Here is a 13,000-nt window from a genome sequence, read left to right on the forward strand (position 1 = left end):
GGGAACCCCAGGGCCTTCCCCCGGTTCAATTCCTGTTTGGGTTGGCTCCAAAGTTCAAAGACATGCTCAAGTTAATTGATCTCTAAATTTCCCATAGATGTGAGTGCAAATGGTTTTTAATACTTTATTACATTTTCGTTACTTTTTAACTTTGTTACATATTTTATAACTTTATAACTTTTTTATAACGTTTTAACTCTTTGTAACTTTTTTATAACGTTTTAACTTTTTTATAACGTTTTAACTATTTGTAACTTTTTTATAACTTTATAACTTTTTTATAACGTTTAAATTCCCGATTGGGTTGGCTCCCAAAGTCCAAAGACATGCTCAGGTTAATTGATCTCTAAATATCCCAAAGTTGTGAGTGCAAATGGTTTTTAATACTTTATTACATTTTCGTTACTTTTTAACTTTTTAACATTTTTTATAACTTTATAACTTTTTTATAACGTTGTAACTTTTTTATAACGTTTTAACTATTTGTAACTTTTTTATAACTTTTCATTACATTTTTACTACTTTTGATCTTTTTCATTACTATTTAACTTTTTCATATGGAGGTTAGTTTTTTAGGTTACATGGGTGGGGCTAATGTTTGAATATGAATGCATGTTTCAGCAGTGATGGAGTAGATCACTCAGAAGATCCCAGGGCCTCACACTGTCACTTGTGAGGAAGCAATTCACAACGATAAAAAGGGATGTAGATGTTACACCACCCGTCAGTTTTTTGAGGTGTTGTTATTCTTGAGAATGATCCTCTTGACAATAAGTCATTTATATTCATGAATGCTGCACAAATTGCAGGTGCATCAAGAGATTAATTTGGAGCTCAGCTAGGCTCATGCTGTGTTGAACAACTAAACATGACTGGCCCGGGTCCAGGCCTTTGAATCCGCCTGTTTGGATCAACTGATTGTTTTGGCTTCAGCAGTTTATTAATTTAGAAGTAATCGACCATAAAGTTCAGCTAGGGGTCTTATGACGGGACCTTCACCATTGTCAAGCTCTTTTCAAGCCATTGTCAGCTGGAACCCAGGAGTAACAGTATGGAGACCGCTGCAGATGGCATTTCAATTCAAAGCTCCAAATACCACTCTGCTTAGAATTCTGGGAAAATGTATAATTTATGTAAGTCACTTGCCTGGCCAAAGAATATGCTGGCACATAACTACTTTTTATACTTTTTTTAACTGATTAAATAATAGGGCTGTGAATTAATGAGAAGAGTTGGCAGGTGGATTTGTTTGTTATCTTTGGACGGAGCAAAGATAGCCGTTTTCTCAGCCAACTCTAAGCTAAGCTAAGCTAACTCGCTGCTGGGTATAGCATCATATCTAGATGACAGATGTGAGAGGCACATCCAATGTCTCATCGAACTCTTAAATAACAGTGAATCGGCGTATCTCAAAAACTGTTGACCTGTTCCTCCCATATACACTATTTCTCGTAAATATATTTATGCAATCGGTGTTGGCAGAAAAGCTCGTCTACACTCAGCTAAACACACATTACAAACTATTCACATGAAATAAAAAGATGATTCAGTGTAAACTTACCCATCATTCTTTGCACGTCCCTGACATCCACCTCGGGCCTCTTGGTTCATCGATGATGGGACAAACACACACCAGCTGCTACTTGTATCTGTACAGCATTTTTAGTCTTCAACTCGCCTCAACTCACAGTTTCCATAGTAACGGGCTGGGAGGAATTGAAGACTGAAAATGACATACAGGACATTCGTTGTCCCTCTCTCCCACTTTCCCGCTCTCATGCTGTCACGATGTCCCTGTAAGGTCAGAATGCTGCGGCGTGGGCTTGAGGAGGGAGGGAGTGTGAGATGGAAGAGATGGGAGTGTAATGCAGGCCCTTTTATACCTCCAGCTGTCATTGCAACATCTGGAACAGGGTGTAGTTCTGTTGATTTCCAATTCCACAATAAAATTACTTTTCATACGAACTCTCTGAGGAACATTTGAACTTGAAAGTATAGCTCTTGATTTGCTTTGGAAGCCGTGATGAGATTTTCTCTCCAGTATACAGCACTGTTTGTAATTCTCTCTATAGTACATGACATTCTGAGTCTGAAGAAAATGTTTTCTAAAACCTTTCACAGCATTTTGTGCTTCACTTAAAAGAACAGAATGGGATGATAGTTGTATCTGTCTGCCGCAGTGGGAATGGAAGACAATCCGCTGTTCTTTTTTCTCGCCATGATGAACGGCGTTGCAGAAAAGAACATCTTACATCTAAAGCGTGAATTTATTGTTCTGTAGAAAGACTTTTGCAAAAAAGAGGAACTTGATAAAAAAAAGTACAAAGTTTGACATGTCTTAAATCTAAGTAAGAGGCATTAAATGTAGCTCAAGCACAAGTCCAGTCAGGAAGACACTCTTTACACTGTGGTTCATTCATAAGCAGTCTCCTAGTGTTGCAGCGATTACTCCATCAGCTAATTGGGGGCGGGCACGAAGAATGAACTCATCGGATGCTGCGCAGTTCTGTAAGCCAATCACAGCGTCGTTGGCAATCTATTAAACGTGTTCTCTCTGTTGCTGTTAGTCGTTTCAGCTGAAACCGATGCGACCCTCCTCCACCCAAGGCTCCTCCTCCACCCCAGGCTCCTCCTCCACCCAAGGCTCCTCCTCCACCCCAGGCTCCTCCAATCAGCGTTACAGCAACTCTTCTTCTCCACCACCACCAGTGTATGGACTCCATGGGGGGATTCTGCCTTCGCAGACAGCAGCATCACTACTAATTCAGGATGGATTCCAATCACTAAAGACTTTGCACTATTTCAATATGCAATTGTAATAAACTATTTTTAAACTCTAAAGTCTCTCCTGATTGAAATGTCTTAAACAATAAGGTGTTTAGTCTGTGAAAGTAATATTCCAATCGGTCATCCGAGAACAAGTCACCTGCTTTTGCTTTTGATTTGTTATTAATCATTTTAAAGGGCTTAAGTTCTTTTATTATCATTAACAACTGTGTCTGCCTTTACTGAGGAGTTATCTCCTCTTTTTACAAGTTGGACACAAAGTTCTGAACATTTATTTTCTAAATCAGCTTAGTACTGGGATCCTTCACACAGACACACACACACCACATGCACAACTTGAGTAGTTATAGTGCTATTAATAGTGATAAACCTCATGTAAAATGTGCTCATTGTGTCCGCTTTATTACCTCCACACAGGCAACTTATGATTAAATATAACAACGCAGAGCAGTTATAATAATAGTCCCAGGCCACACAACAACAACTAGCTCAAAATGGGAGCTTAGAATTAAAGATGGTACCGCCCTGTTTGATTCAGCATGGATCAAGATTAACTGAGTACTGTGAGGCTAATTGCCAACACTTCAGGCAATACCTTCATGACTTTGCAAATAACCCTTCTGGTTTGACAAACAGTCGGTTAATACTAAGAATGGGTGAGAATCACATGAACGGTTTGAGTTAGGTGATAACAGAATATATTTGATTCATCCTCCGTCGCTAGATAACTGGATATTGGACCTTTGTGATGCTACTTGATACACGTGTGCTTCAAATCTGTAACAAATAGCTAGATTCAGATGTGGAAAAACGTCTTGTTATTCATAATTCAAACATACATCATTTGGATTATTCACTGTCAAGAAGGCACTTAAATAATATCTGATGTGAATTATAAAACGATGACGAATTTATATTCTATCAAACCACAGTGGAAACAATTCAGGCAACTGGCCTCATCCTATTGCAGTCAAAGATAAGACACTGACCCCAGACAAATACTACCTGCACCCCCCACTCTCACCTGTTTATTCATGAAGACATAGATGACTGGGTTGATGGCCGTGCTCGTCTTGGCCAAGACTGAGGGGATGATGCTCGCCACGGGTGTAACCTGTCCCGGAGGCCCGAAGGTGGCTATCAAGGCCATGATGCCGTATGGCAGCCAGCACGAGAGGTAGCAGACCACCATGATCACCACCATGAATAACACGCGCTGCTCACGTTTCCTGCTCACAGATGCATTGATCCCGCTCACCTGGAGAGAGCGAGGGGAACAAGAGCGGAGATAAGAAATACTACTTTAATGAGCGAGAAATTTTGCATGACAAAGTGGTCAAACATGTGGATTTTGGACTATTGCTGCCTCAAGAAGTTAAATTGTTCACTATTGCAAATAAAAGTTAGAAAAGGAGGAGGAAATAAAATGTAAGAGGAGAGGTGGGTGAGTGTAAATCCCAAAGGAGAGAAATTAAGGCTTATAGAGAAGAGCTACATGTAGGCAGATTTAAAATGAGATTGCGGTGCATTGAGAGTCCAGTTAGTGCAATAGTTAATGGCAACCAGCAGAGACTCCCAAGTTCCCCCTCTCCTGCTTTTGTCTTTCTGTCCTGATGTTGGCTCTTTGTTGTGGTAGTTTTCCCCGAGTTGTAGCCAGAACGTAATGCGTTCAGCTAAGCGAGCATTCAGCTGGCTGGAGAGAAACGTGTGACAGCTGCAGATATGTGTGCCTTGCCAGTTCGGCAAACATGCACAACGTTAGAATACAAGGCGTTCTGGTCTGTAAGTGCACTCAGCTCAGCAATCCAAGACAAATAACCTTCTCCGACTGTCTTCTTCAAGTGCACCGACCCTTAGAGGCTCTTTGGAAAACAGAGACCCAAACCAAATCAGTGAAGGCACATGTATTTGTAGCCACCTAGGCCCGTCACAATAATTACTATCAATCTGTAAATACAATAACGTGTTTGGACATGACCTTAATAGTTTCACATCATCAACTTATTGTCCCAGATTTGAACATGAACTTATCGGCTGTTATTTTTACATGTGTATTAGATTACATAAGGTCAGCCAAAAGGATGCCAAAATAAATAGCAGGGATTTGCTGACCATTGTAAGACTTAGGCATTGAACAGATATTTCACATTTGTGTTAATAGAGACAGAGAGTTCATTTAATTTATTTATTTGGTTTTGCATTTTTATTTCATTAACTTTCTATTTAGTTGTATCACGTTCCAATTCCTGAATATCTTTAAGAATTAATAAAAGCTCATTCCTCTTTTTATTATGATAATATATTATTATATCAGCGACATAAAAAAAGTATTTAAATGGCAATAATACAATATATTGCTTTTAGATTCTGTGATATTATTTAATCTAACACAATTAGTAATTGTGACAGGCCTATATTTATCACACCAGGATAATCTTTTTTGTGAGAATGCACCATCAACACACGTGAACCCCCGGGAGAGGTGGGCTGGATCAGCTTTGCAACACTACGCTGCCTCAACAAAGAAAGAAAGATTGGATGTAACTGAGTGAACTGACTGTAAATTCGGTGATTCCGTATCTCCTTTTATCTTTTAGTGAAACTTTTTTAGAATTTTCAAGTCGTAAGTCATCTGCATCTAACTTTGAAAAGCTGGAAGCCAAAAAAACATTTTGTGACTGAATGAGATGTTGGATTAGAAAAAAATATATGATTTGTTGTGGGCAACTTTCTCTTAAAGTTGATTTTATGAGTTGGTAACTTCCACACTTTGACTGCAACTCACCCTCATACAAACGGATTCCTTCTGACTGACTTCTTTATCATGTATCAAACACAACCCTTTCATGTGTCGCCATCAAAGCACCCCGAACATCAGGCTTCTGACTGAATGACAAGTCTTTACAAGATTTATAGGGACTGTAAATGTAATAAAAGTGAGTCGGCGTACTTGCTGAAAATGTCCAAGTTTAAAAAGCAAAACCTTGGTGTTCGTCTGGACGTTCCCTCCGTGTGACTTTTCTCCTGTCGGCGAGGCTGTGACGGCTGAAGCTGCGACACAATATCCCCCCCCCCCCCCCCCCACACACACACACACACTCACACACACACACACACACTCTGATAGAACGGGGGCAAAGTGCAGTCACTGAGACAAGACATTCAACTAATGCTGAGTCACATAAAAATATGTCAGCGGTTGTACGAGTGGCATCTCTCCTCTGAAATGAGGTGGTTGAGAGGGGGGTCGGGGGGAAATTGTTCTTCAGCTCTACCCAACTCCATTCTTTTGCTGACGGTGCTCCGGGGCTTGCACACAAACACACAGATACACACACACACACACTGTACAGAGATACACTTGGATGTATATATGTATCCAAACGCAGTCTCAAGAACCTCTTGTTGTATTCTCAAACGAGACACCCGGATGTAAAAACAAACGGTAGTCAACGCAAATAGAGGATGTCACTCTGAGCACTCAGACAAATAGAAATACGGTAAACACACACAAACACACATCGCCCAAAAGGGAAAAGACATGGGCTCAGCACCTTCCACTGGAAATCGGTTATCAAATTGAGGGTGAGGCTCTGTTGGGCTGCTGTATGTGTGTGTAAGTGTGTGTGGTTGGTGGTGTGTGTGTGTGCGCGTGTGTACACGCGGCGAGATGGAGCTCAGGGACATTCATTTCCATTTGGAATAACATTCCAGAGAACCTCCGGGTAAGCAGTGCTATTGACGTGTTGAACTGTCAACTGAAAGTACTTTTTTCTGTTGGATTGCTTTTGGTAACTTCTGATGATTCTTCCTGCTGGAGCTCTAAAGGGACTCGAGATTCAAGGAAAAAAATTAGACCAATGTTTTTATCTAACGTCAGAAGTCCTTATAGAGTCCGCCAAATACAGAGAACGGAATTCAATATATCCGTTGGCTGTGAGCAAGTTATCAAAGATGAGTTCATAGCAGCCCTTTCACACGCCCTTTCATCCCATCCTGATTCCTAAATATTCAGGATGAATCTCTCAATTGAAGAAAAAGAGTCCCGCCAGGATGTAAATTGGATATAAAGTGGAAATGTTGTGGGAAAAATATCACTTCACTGAATTAAATTGAGCGTTTGCAGACTTTGTTTGTGTGACAGGGTTTGTTGAAAACCTTTTATTTCAGTTCCACTCCTTATTTAATGGGTTTTCTTGTTCCATCTGTATTCACACACAAATTGCCAAAGATGCACAATACAGCGAAGTTTGGCAACAGCTTGCACACAGAAGACAAAATGACCTCACTGCAGTGAGCTCTCCGGGAGTACAATTCAATGTAACTTCAAGAAAATGTAATAATGCCTGAAATTGTAATACAATTAGTATGTATTGCAATCATTTTAGAATATCCAATCGTGTCATGAAATGTCCTGACTGATATTCTAAACACCTTTTTATTGATGATTTAATAGCTTTAAGGTGGGTCTTAAAAAAAAAAATTATCATAAAATGTTGACAGATAATATAAGTGTAAGATGTGTTTTTCTTCCTTTAAAATTTAAAATGTGCAAGTATACAACATGTATAGAGTAATACAATTAGTGTATATAAGTTTGACTCGTGAAAACACCAACATTTGAGATGGATTTATTGTTGGTAAATGTAAATAAAAGACAAAATGTACAAGTGGCTCCAGAGATGCAATCACTGAACATCCCTCTCAATCGTAAGTGAACATGTTGACTGGTCTAATGTCAAATACAATAACGACGAGAGTGGATCCAAGATTAGACATCATCAGAAGATGATAAATGCTGCAGAAGATGGCAAACATGACACAAGCCATCGATGAAGGCGTAGCAGTCGGTTTGACCTCTGATATGGTCTTGTTCATCTCTGTTGACCCTCATGAGTCCTTTGTGTCAGCTGAGCTGATAAAGTTATTGCATTCACGTCAAATGAAGATGATGTGAAGAAAAAGGTTAACTCTATTCCTACACTATTTTTTACTTTCACTAAGTTGCACCCCCACATATTATGATAAGAGATTTTCAAGTTTTAAAGAGGGGCCTGATCATCACTTTGTAGGTCCTGGGTGATTTATTTCCTGAGAAGGCAAAGTTAGCATCACTTTTTGTTCTGAATGATTCCGTCTAATTTATTTGAGCGCACAGCCTTTTTTGTTTCTGCAGGCAACTGCGGAGCACCTTTCAAAACAATAAGGCTCATATGAAAAATATGAATTGTGGAATATGGACTATTCATTCAATTATTGTGCTTACTGATGCAGAATTGCAAGAGGGTATTCCACAATTATTTATCAGGTTGAGCCTTATTGTTTTGACGGGCGCTTTAAATTTGACAGAATCATTCTCAACAGACAGTGATGCTAACTTTGCAATATCAGGAAATACATTATTTATAAATCACTGCGCAAGATCGACACTAAATATTTGCTCACTTGCAAAAAAGGAAATACTGCAACACATTTTTTGATTAAAAATAACCCGCGTACGCCTGTGGGTGATCTTTACATTACATTACATGTCATTTAGCAGACGCTTTTATCCAAAGCGACTTACAATAAGTGCATTCAACCTAGAGTACAAACTAAGAACAACAAGAATACAGAAAGTAACATTTCCTCAACATAGTCAAACTACAAAAGTACCATAATAATACATTACATTACATGTGATCTATTTCCTTTTATAAATGGTTCAGCTTCCCGTCTCACCCTCAACGGTCAATACAAAGCCCTTTATGAACGTCGATGCAGAGAGATGAGCTGCCGATCAGCGGGTCTTTAGGGTGAATCACGACAACTACAGAGAGGAAGAACTCTCGTTCACTCCCATTTCTTTCATTCACGCAGTCCCAACACTTCACAGTCCCCAGTGCCAGAGTATCTATTGTGCAACATTACACACACAAGTCTCACCGTGGTATTTATGTTCATAGCAGTCAAGCATTGCATCCAAAATGTGGCAATCGGTGGCAGCCTACCCGCCACACTGGATATCTTTTTTTTTCTCTTTCTTTTGTGACATTTTTGGACTGTAAATGAGGATATGGAGGATCGTAGGAGAGCTGTCACTCACTTTATTTCCAGACTTTGCTCATTTACACAATCCATGTGCAGGTGGTGAAGATTAGCCAGGTGAGGTACCTGCAGAAGTTGTGTGACAGTCACCATGGTTACTCCTCTGCTCCAGTGAGCTATGATACTTGCATTAGATTGCTGTTTACAGTTCATCTGTGTATAGTGCGCTGCATGTATCTGTCACTATGGAATACACCATACATTAATCATTAAAGTCATGTTCACGGCAGCAATTTTTAAATACTTAATAAAAACATGTATCGTTAGTTTGATTTATGCACAGTATTAGATTTTTGCTCTGTTGTACATCCCTTTAACACTATTAATGGTGTTTTACGGCTGATGATCATTTATTCAGCTGCTCCACAGCCGATCACGAGGAGCGGTGGTTTGCTCTCTGCTCCGCCCTCTTTAATAATCTATCATAGTGGCATATTTGGAGCAGCGGCAGCCGATTGTTTTGTCACACGTTGTCTGAGAGAGAACTGGTTTTCTACTGGACTCACAATGCCTGTCCTGGTGTTTTGCCTTTCACTGTGACCAGTGGGTAATGTATTCCTCCCGACTCTAAAAACTATTTTGATGAAAGCATCTTCCAAGAGGACGTCACTCTTTGTGAAATATTGGAAACGGTGTCGACAGGAGCGTGGCTCAGATACTCATGTGGCGGAGCAGGTTAGCAGCACATGCCGAGGTCCATGCTGTCTCTTGCCTCAGCCAGCTATCGTGTGAGTGCTGGTACACTTAGGGGCCAGTTTATTAGACACAGCTTGCTACAAATGATGCACTCTAATACAAGAGGGAGACTATAAACCATTATTATATTATACAAAGAGATCTTTCTCAAATTTAGTCTACTCATAAGTGGACAAAATATTGGAAGTACTTCTCAGTATATTTAAATAAAATTCAACATCGCGACAGACTGCAGCCTCCAAAATGATTACATTGATTTAACACTTCTCTCAAACAAATATTTGAAATACATGATAACGTTGAAGCTTTTAGCAGATATTAGACAGCATTCGTTTTAGCTCGGTCTAAATATATATATACAGGACTGTCTCAGAAAATTAGAATATTGTGATGAAGTTCTTTATTTTCTGTAATGCAATTAAAAAAACAAAAATGTCATGCATTCTGGATTCATTACAAATCAACTGAAATATTGCAAGCCTTTTATTCTGATTTATTGCTGATTATGGCTTACAGCTTAAGAAAACTCAAATATCCTATCTCTAAATATTAGAATATCATGAAAAAGTATACTAGTAGGGTATTAAACAAATCACTTGAATTGTCTAATTAACTCGAAACACCTGCAAGGGTTTCCTGAGCCTTGACAAACACTCAGCTGTTATAAATCTTTTTTTTTACTTGGTCTGAGGAAATATTAAAATTTTATGAGATAGGATTTTAGAGTTTTCTTAAGCTGTAAACCATAATCAGCAATATTAAAAGAATAAAAGGCTTGCAATATTTCAGTTGATTTGTAATGAATCCAGAATGCATGACATTTTTGTTTTTTTAATTGCATTACAGAAAATAAAGAACTTTATCACAATATTCTAATTTTCTGAGACAGTCCTGTATATATATATATATATATATATATATATATATATATATATATATACTTGTTTGAACTCTAAATAGTTGTTTGCATGCGCATGTTGGTTTTCTAACATGTGTTCCTTTGGTGAGCTTGTTTTTATTATAGCATGTGTCCAAAAGATGCAATAAATGAATGAATATGCGATGCGGTGAACAATATCAGGATGTGAAGGAAGGTCAGCCAAAGATTCTGGCTACAGGGTCTGAGAGTTTTGAAGACCAGCGCTCATACGCAGTTACCTGCTTTTACACAATGTCTACAACCACTGAGATGAAGACACTGAAGGACCAACAGTCCAAAACCAAAGAACTTTAATTGTTACATCGCTAATATATTAGTATATTTTCTGTCAGTTCACTATAGTTAATTTTCTATTGGTTTCAGCTTAAAAAAATAGTGTAACCTTCTCGTAAGGTTAATATTACATTTTCAACAATTATGTTGTTGGTGAAAGGATGATTGGTGGCCTTGTGTTGTTTGTTCCCACTCATAGATTTAGTATAAAAGCATGTGTATGGGTGTGTGTGCTTGTGTGTGTGTGTGTGTGTGTGTGTGTGTGTGTGTGTGTGTGTGTGTGTGTGTGTGTGTGTGTGTGTGTGTGTGTGTGTGTGTGTGCTGCAGCTTCCACCACAGTCACTGTTCCAAAATAATAAATTCTTGAAAGCACTTGAATAATCCCAAGTGCAGCAACAAAGACATCGTCACCGGCTTCTCACCAATGTGCTTTACCCATTGCGAGATCAACTGCAATATTACTTCTCTTTGGAAATGAGAGAGATTGAGTGAGAACTTTACAGTGACGAGGCCTCGTGTTCGGCAATTTGGCCATTGGTTGACATGTTGAATCTCTTTTAGCATCTTTGCTTTTTGCAACCAGTGAAGGGAAGCTACCATATCTGGACAGCGGAGGAGTGCCGTAGAGTTGCCATACACGGCTCTGGTAGAGGCAACGACCTGTCAATCACAGTCAGCCCGCTCTAAAGCATACACTGGTTTATGGTATATTTGACACAAAATGGGACCATAACTTCCTAAAAAACATCATGCTGTATTGAAGAAGACTTTAAACTAGTGATTGAGACCATGAACCAATTTTTCACAATTTTTCCTGAGGAATTTACTCAAGTGGAGTCGCAGAGAGAATGCAGTTTTTCGGCTTTGACTTCATTTTTCAGAGCCGGAGGTCGCCGCCGTCAGATCAGTTATGTGGTCTCTTTTAAGGTGGACTATCTATTCTCACTTTATAGACAAACTCCTCACCAGCATTGACCATCAACCACACCTCCAAAAAAATAATTATTTCTTATTAAAAATAGATTGTTTTCTATAAAAAGCGTTGGTAGAGCCCAGTAATAACTTTTTGAAATCCTATTTCATTTGCTTTTTGTGAGTAGATGTATCTGATTGTGTTAAATTGGCAGATATCATCTCATAATGATCGCAGGTTCCTGAATTGAATCGTATTGATATTGTTTTGTGACTTTGTGATTTACGAAAATATCGTATCTCCATCACAATAAGCAATATAATATGGTATCGTAATAAAACTCATGATTTACACCCTGAGTACTTTTGTACTCAGCAAAGTAGGTGGAGGTACAACTGCAATGTCTTAATCCAAACTGCACCACCTAGTTTGCATTGAACCCTCTAGTGGGCTCCCTGCCTATTTTTGTGAGATATGATAGCAAGTCTGGAAATATATCTGTTTGTGACCAATGACATTACCTCATGACCATTGCAAGGTCAGTGCAGCTGAGGTGGGCCAGCACAAATTAAGGGCCCCAGCCGTCACAGTCGGTTTCTCTCCCCCTCCTCCCCTCCTCTTCTTCCCTTCATCTCTCTCCTTCACTTCCCCTTGATATCTTCATCGCTTCAGCTCTATAGCCAACCCATTTTATCAAAGACATAGGTCCTCACTTCTTACATTTAATTATGCTTTCTGACCTCCTGGCAGCAATGCAATTAATTATAAAGTAATCAAAAACAAATAATGACATTTTGTGTTTGGATCACAGGAGAATCGCGGGATCACATATGACTTAGTGTGTAGCTCAGTCGTGTGTTAGCGTGTAGCTCAGTATAATGACCTCAGTATACTGAGCTGCACGCCGCACCCTGACCCAGCAAATGGTTTGTTACACAGAACCATCTGAGAAGCCATCATAGGAAACTGTTTGGTAAAGGGCAGGCACAAAAAATATGGAGCATGAAATTGGATGAACCATGTGTCAATCTAACTCTAGTTAGGAAAACATTAAACCGCGGCCGTCGCTGCCAGCAGCTCCTTAATGGAGCGAGCTCTGGCTTACTACAAACTACAAGCCTGACAATATGGAATTTGGCTTGATATGTGCAAAATGTCATTATTTGTTTTTGATTACTTTATAATTAATTGCATTGCTGCCAGAGGTCAGAAAGCATAATTAAATGTTTGAAGTGAGGACCTCTGACTTTGATCAAATGGGTTGGGTCGAATCATGAGTCATCAGAGCCATTAGATTTCCTAAC

General features: G+C 39.2%; 1 protein-coding gene across 1 annotated transcript in view; it reads right to left on the reverse strand.

The window, feature by feature from the left end:
* The window catches only part of LOC130197850 (vertebrate ancient opsin-like), a 38,523-nt gene that overhangs the window by 9,127 nt on the left and 16,396 nt on the right, over window positions 1-13,000 (reverse strand). Inside the window, exon 4 of the mRNA XM_056420788.1 lies at window positions 3,812-4,045. Within this exon, the coding sequence (XP_056276763.1) occupies window positions 3,812-4,045 (234 nt within the window). The remainder of the gene's footprint in view (window positions 1-3,811; window positions 4,046-13,000) is intronic.

Source organism: Pseudoliparis swirei, chromosome 8 (genome assembly GCF_029220125.1).
Source record: "Pseudoliparis swirei isolate HS2019 ecotype Mariana Trench chromosome 8, NWPU_hadal_v1, whole genome shotgun sequence".
In the NCBI taxonomy this organism is placed as follows: domain Eukaryota; kingdom Metazoa; phylum Chordata; class Actinopteri; order Perciformes; family Liparidae; genus Pseudoliparis; species Pseudoliparis swirei.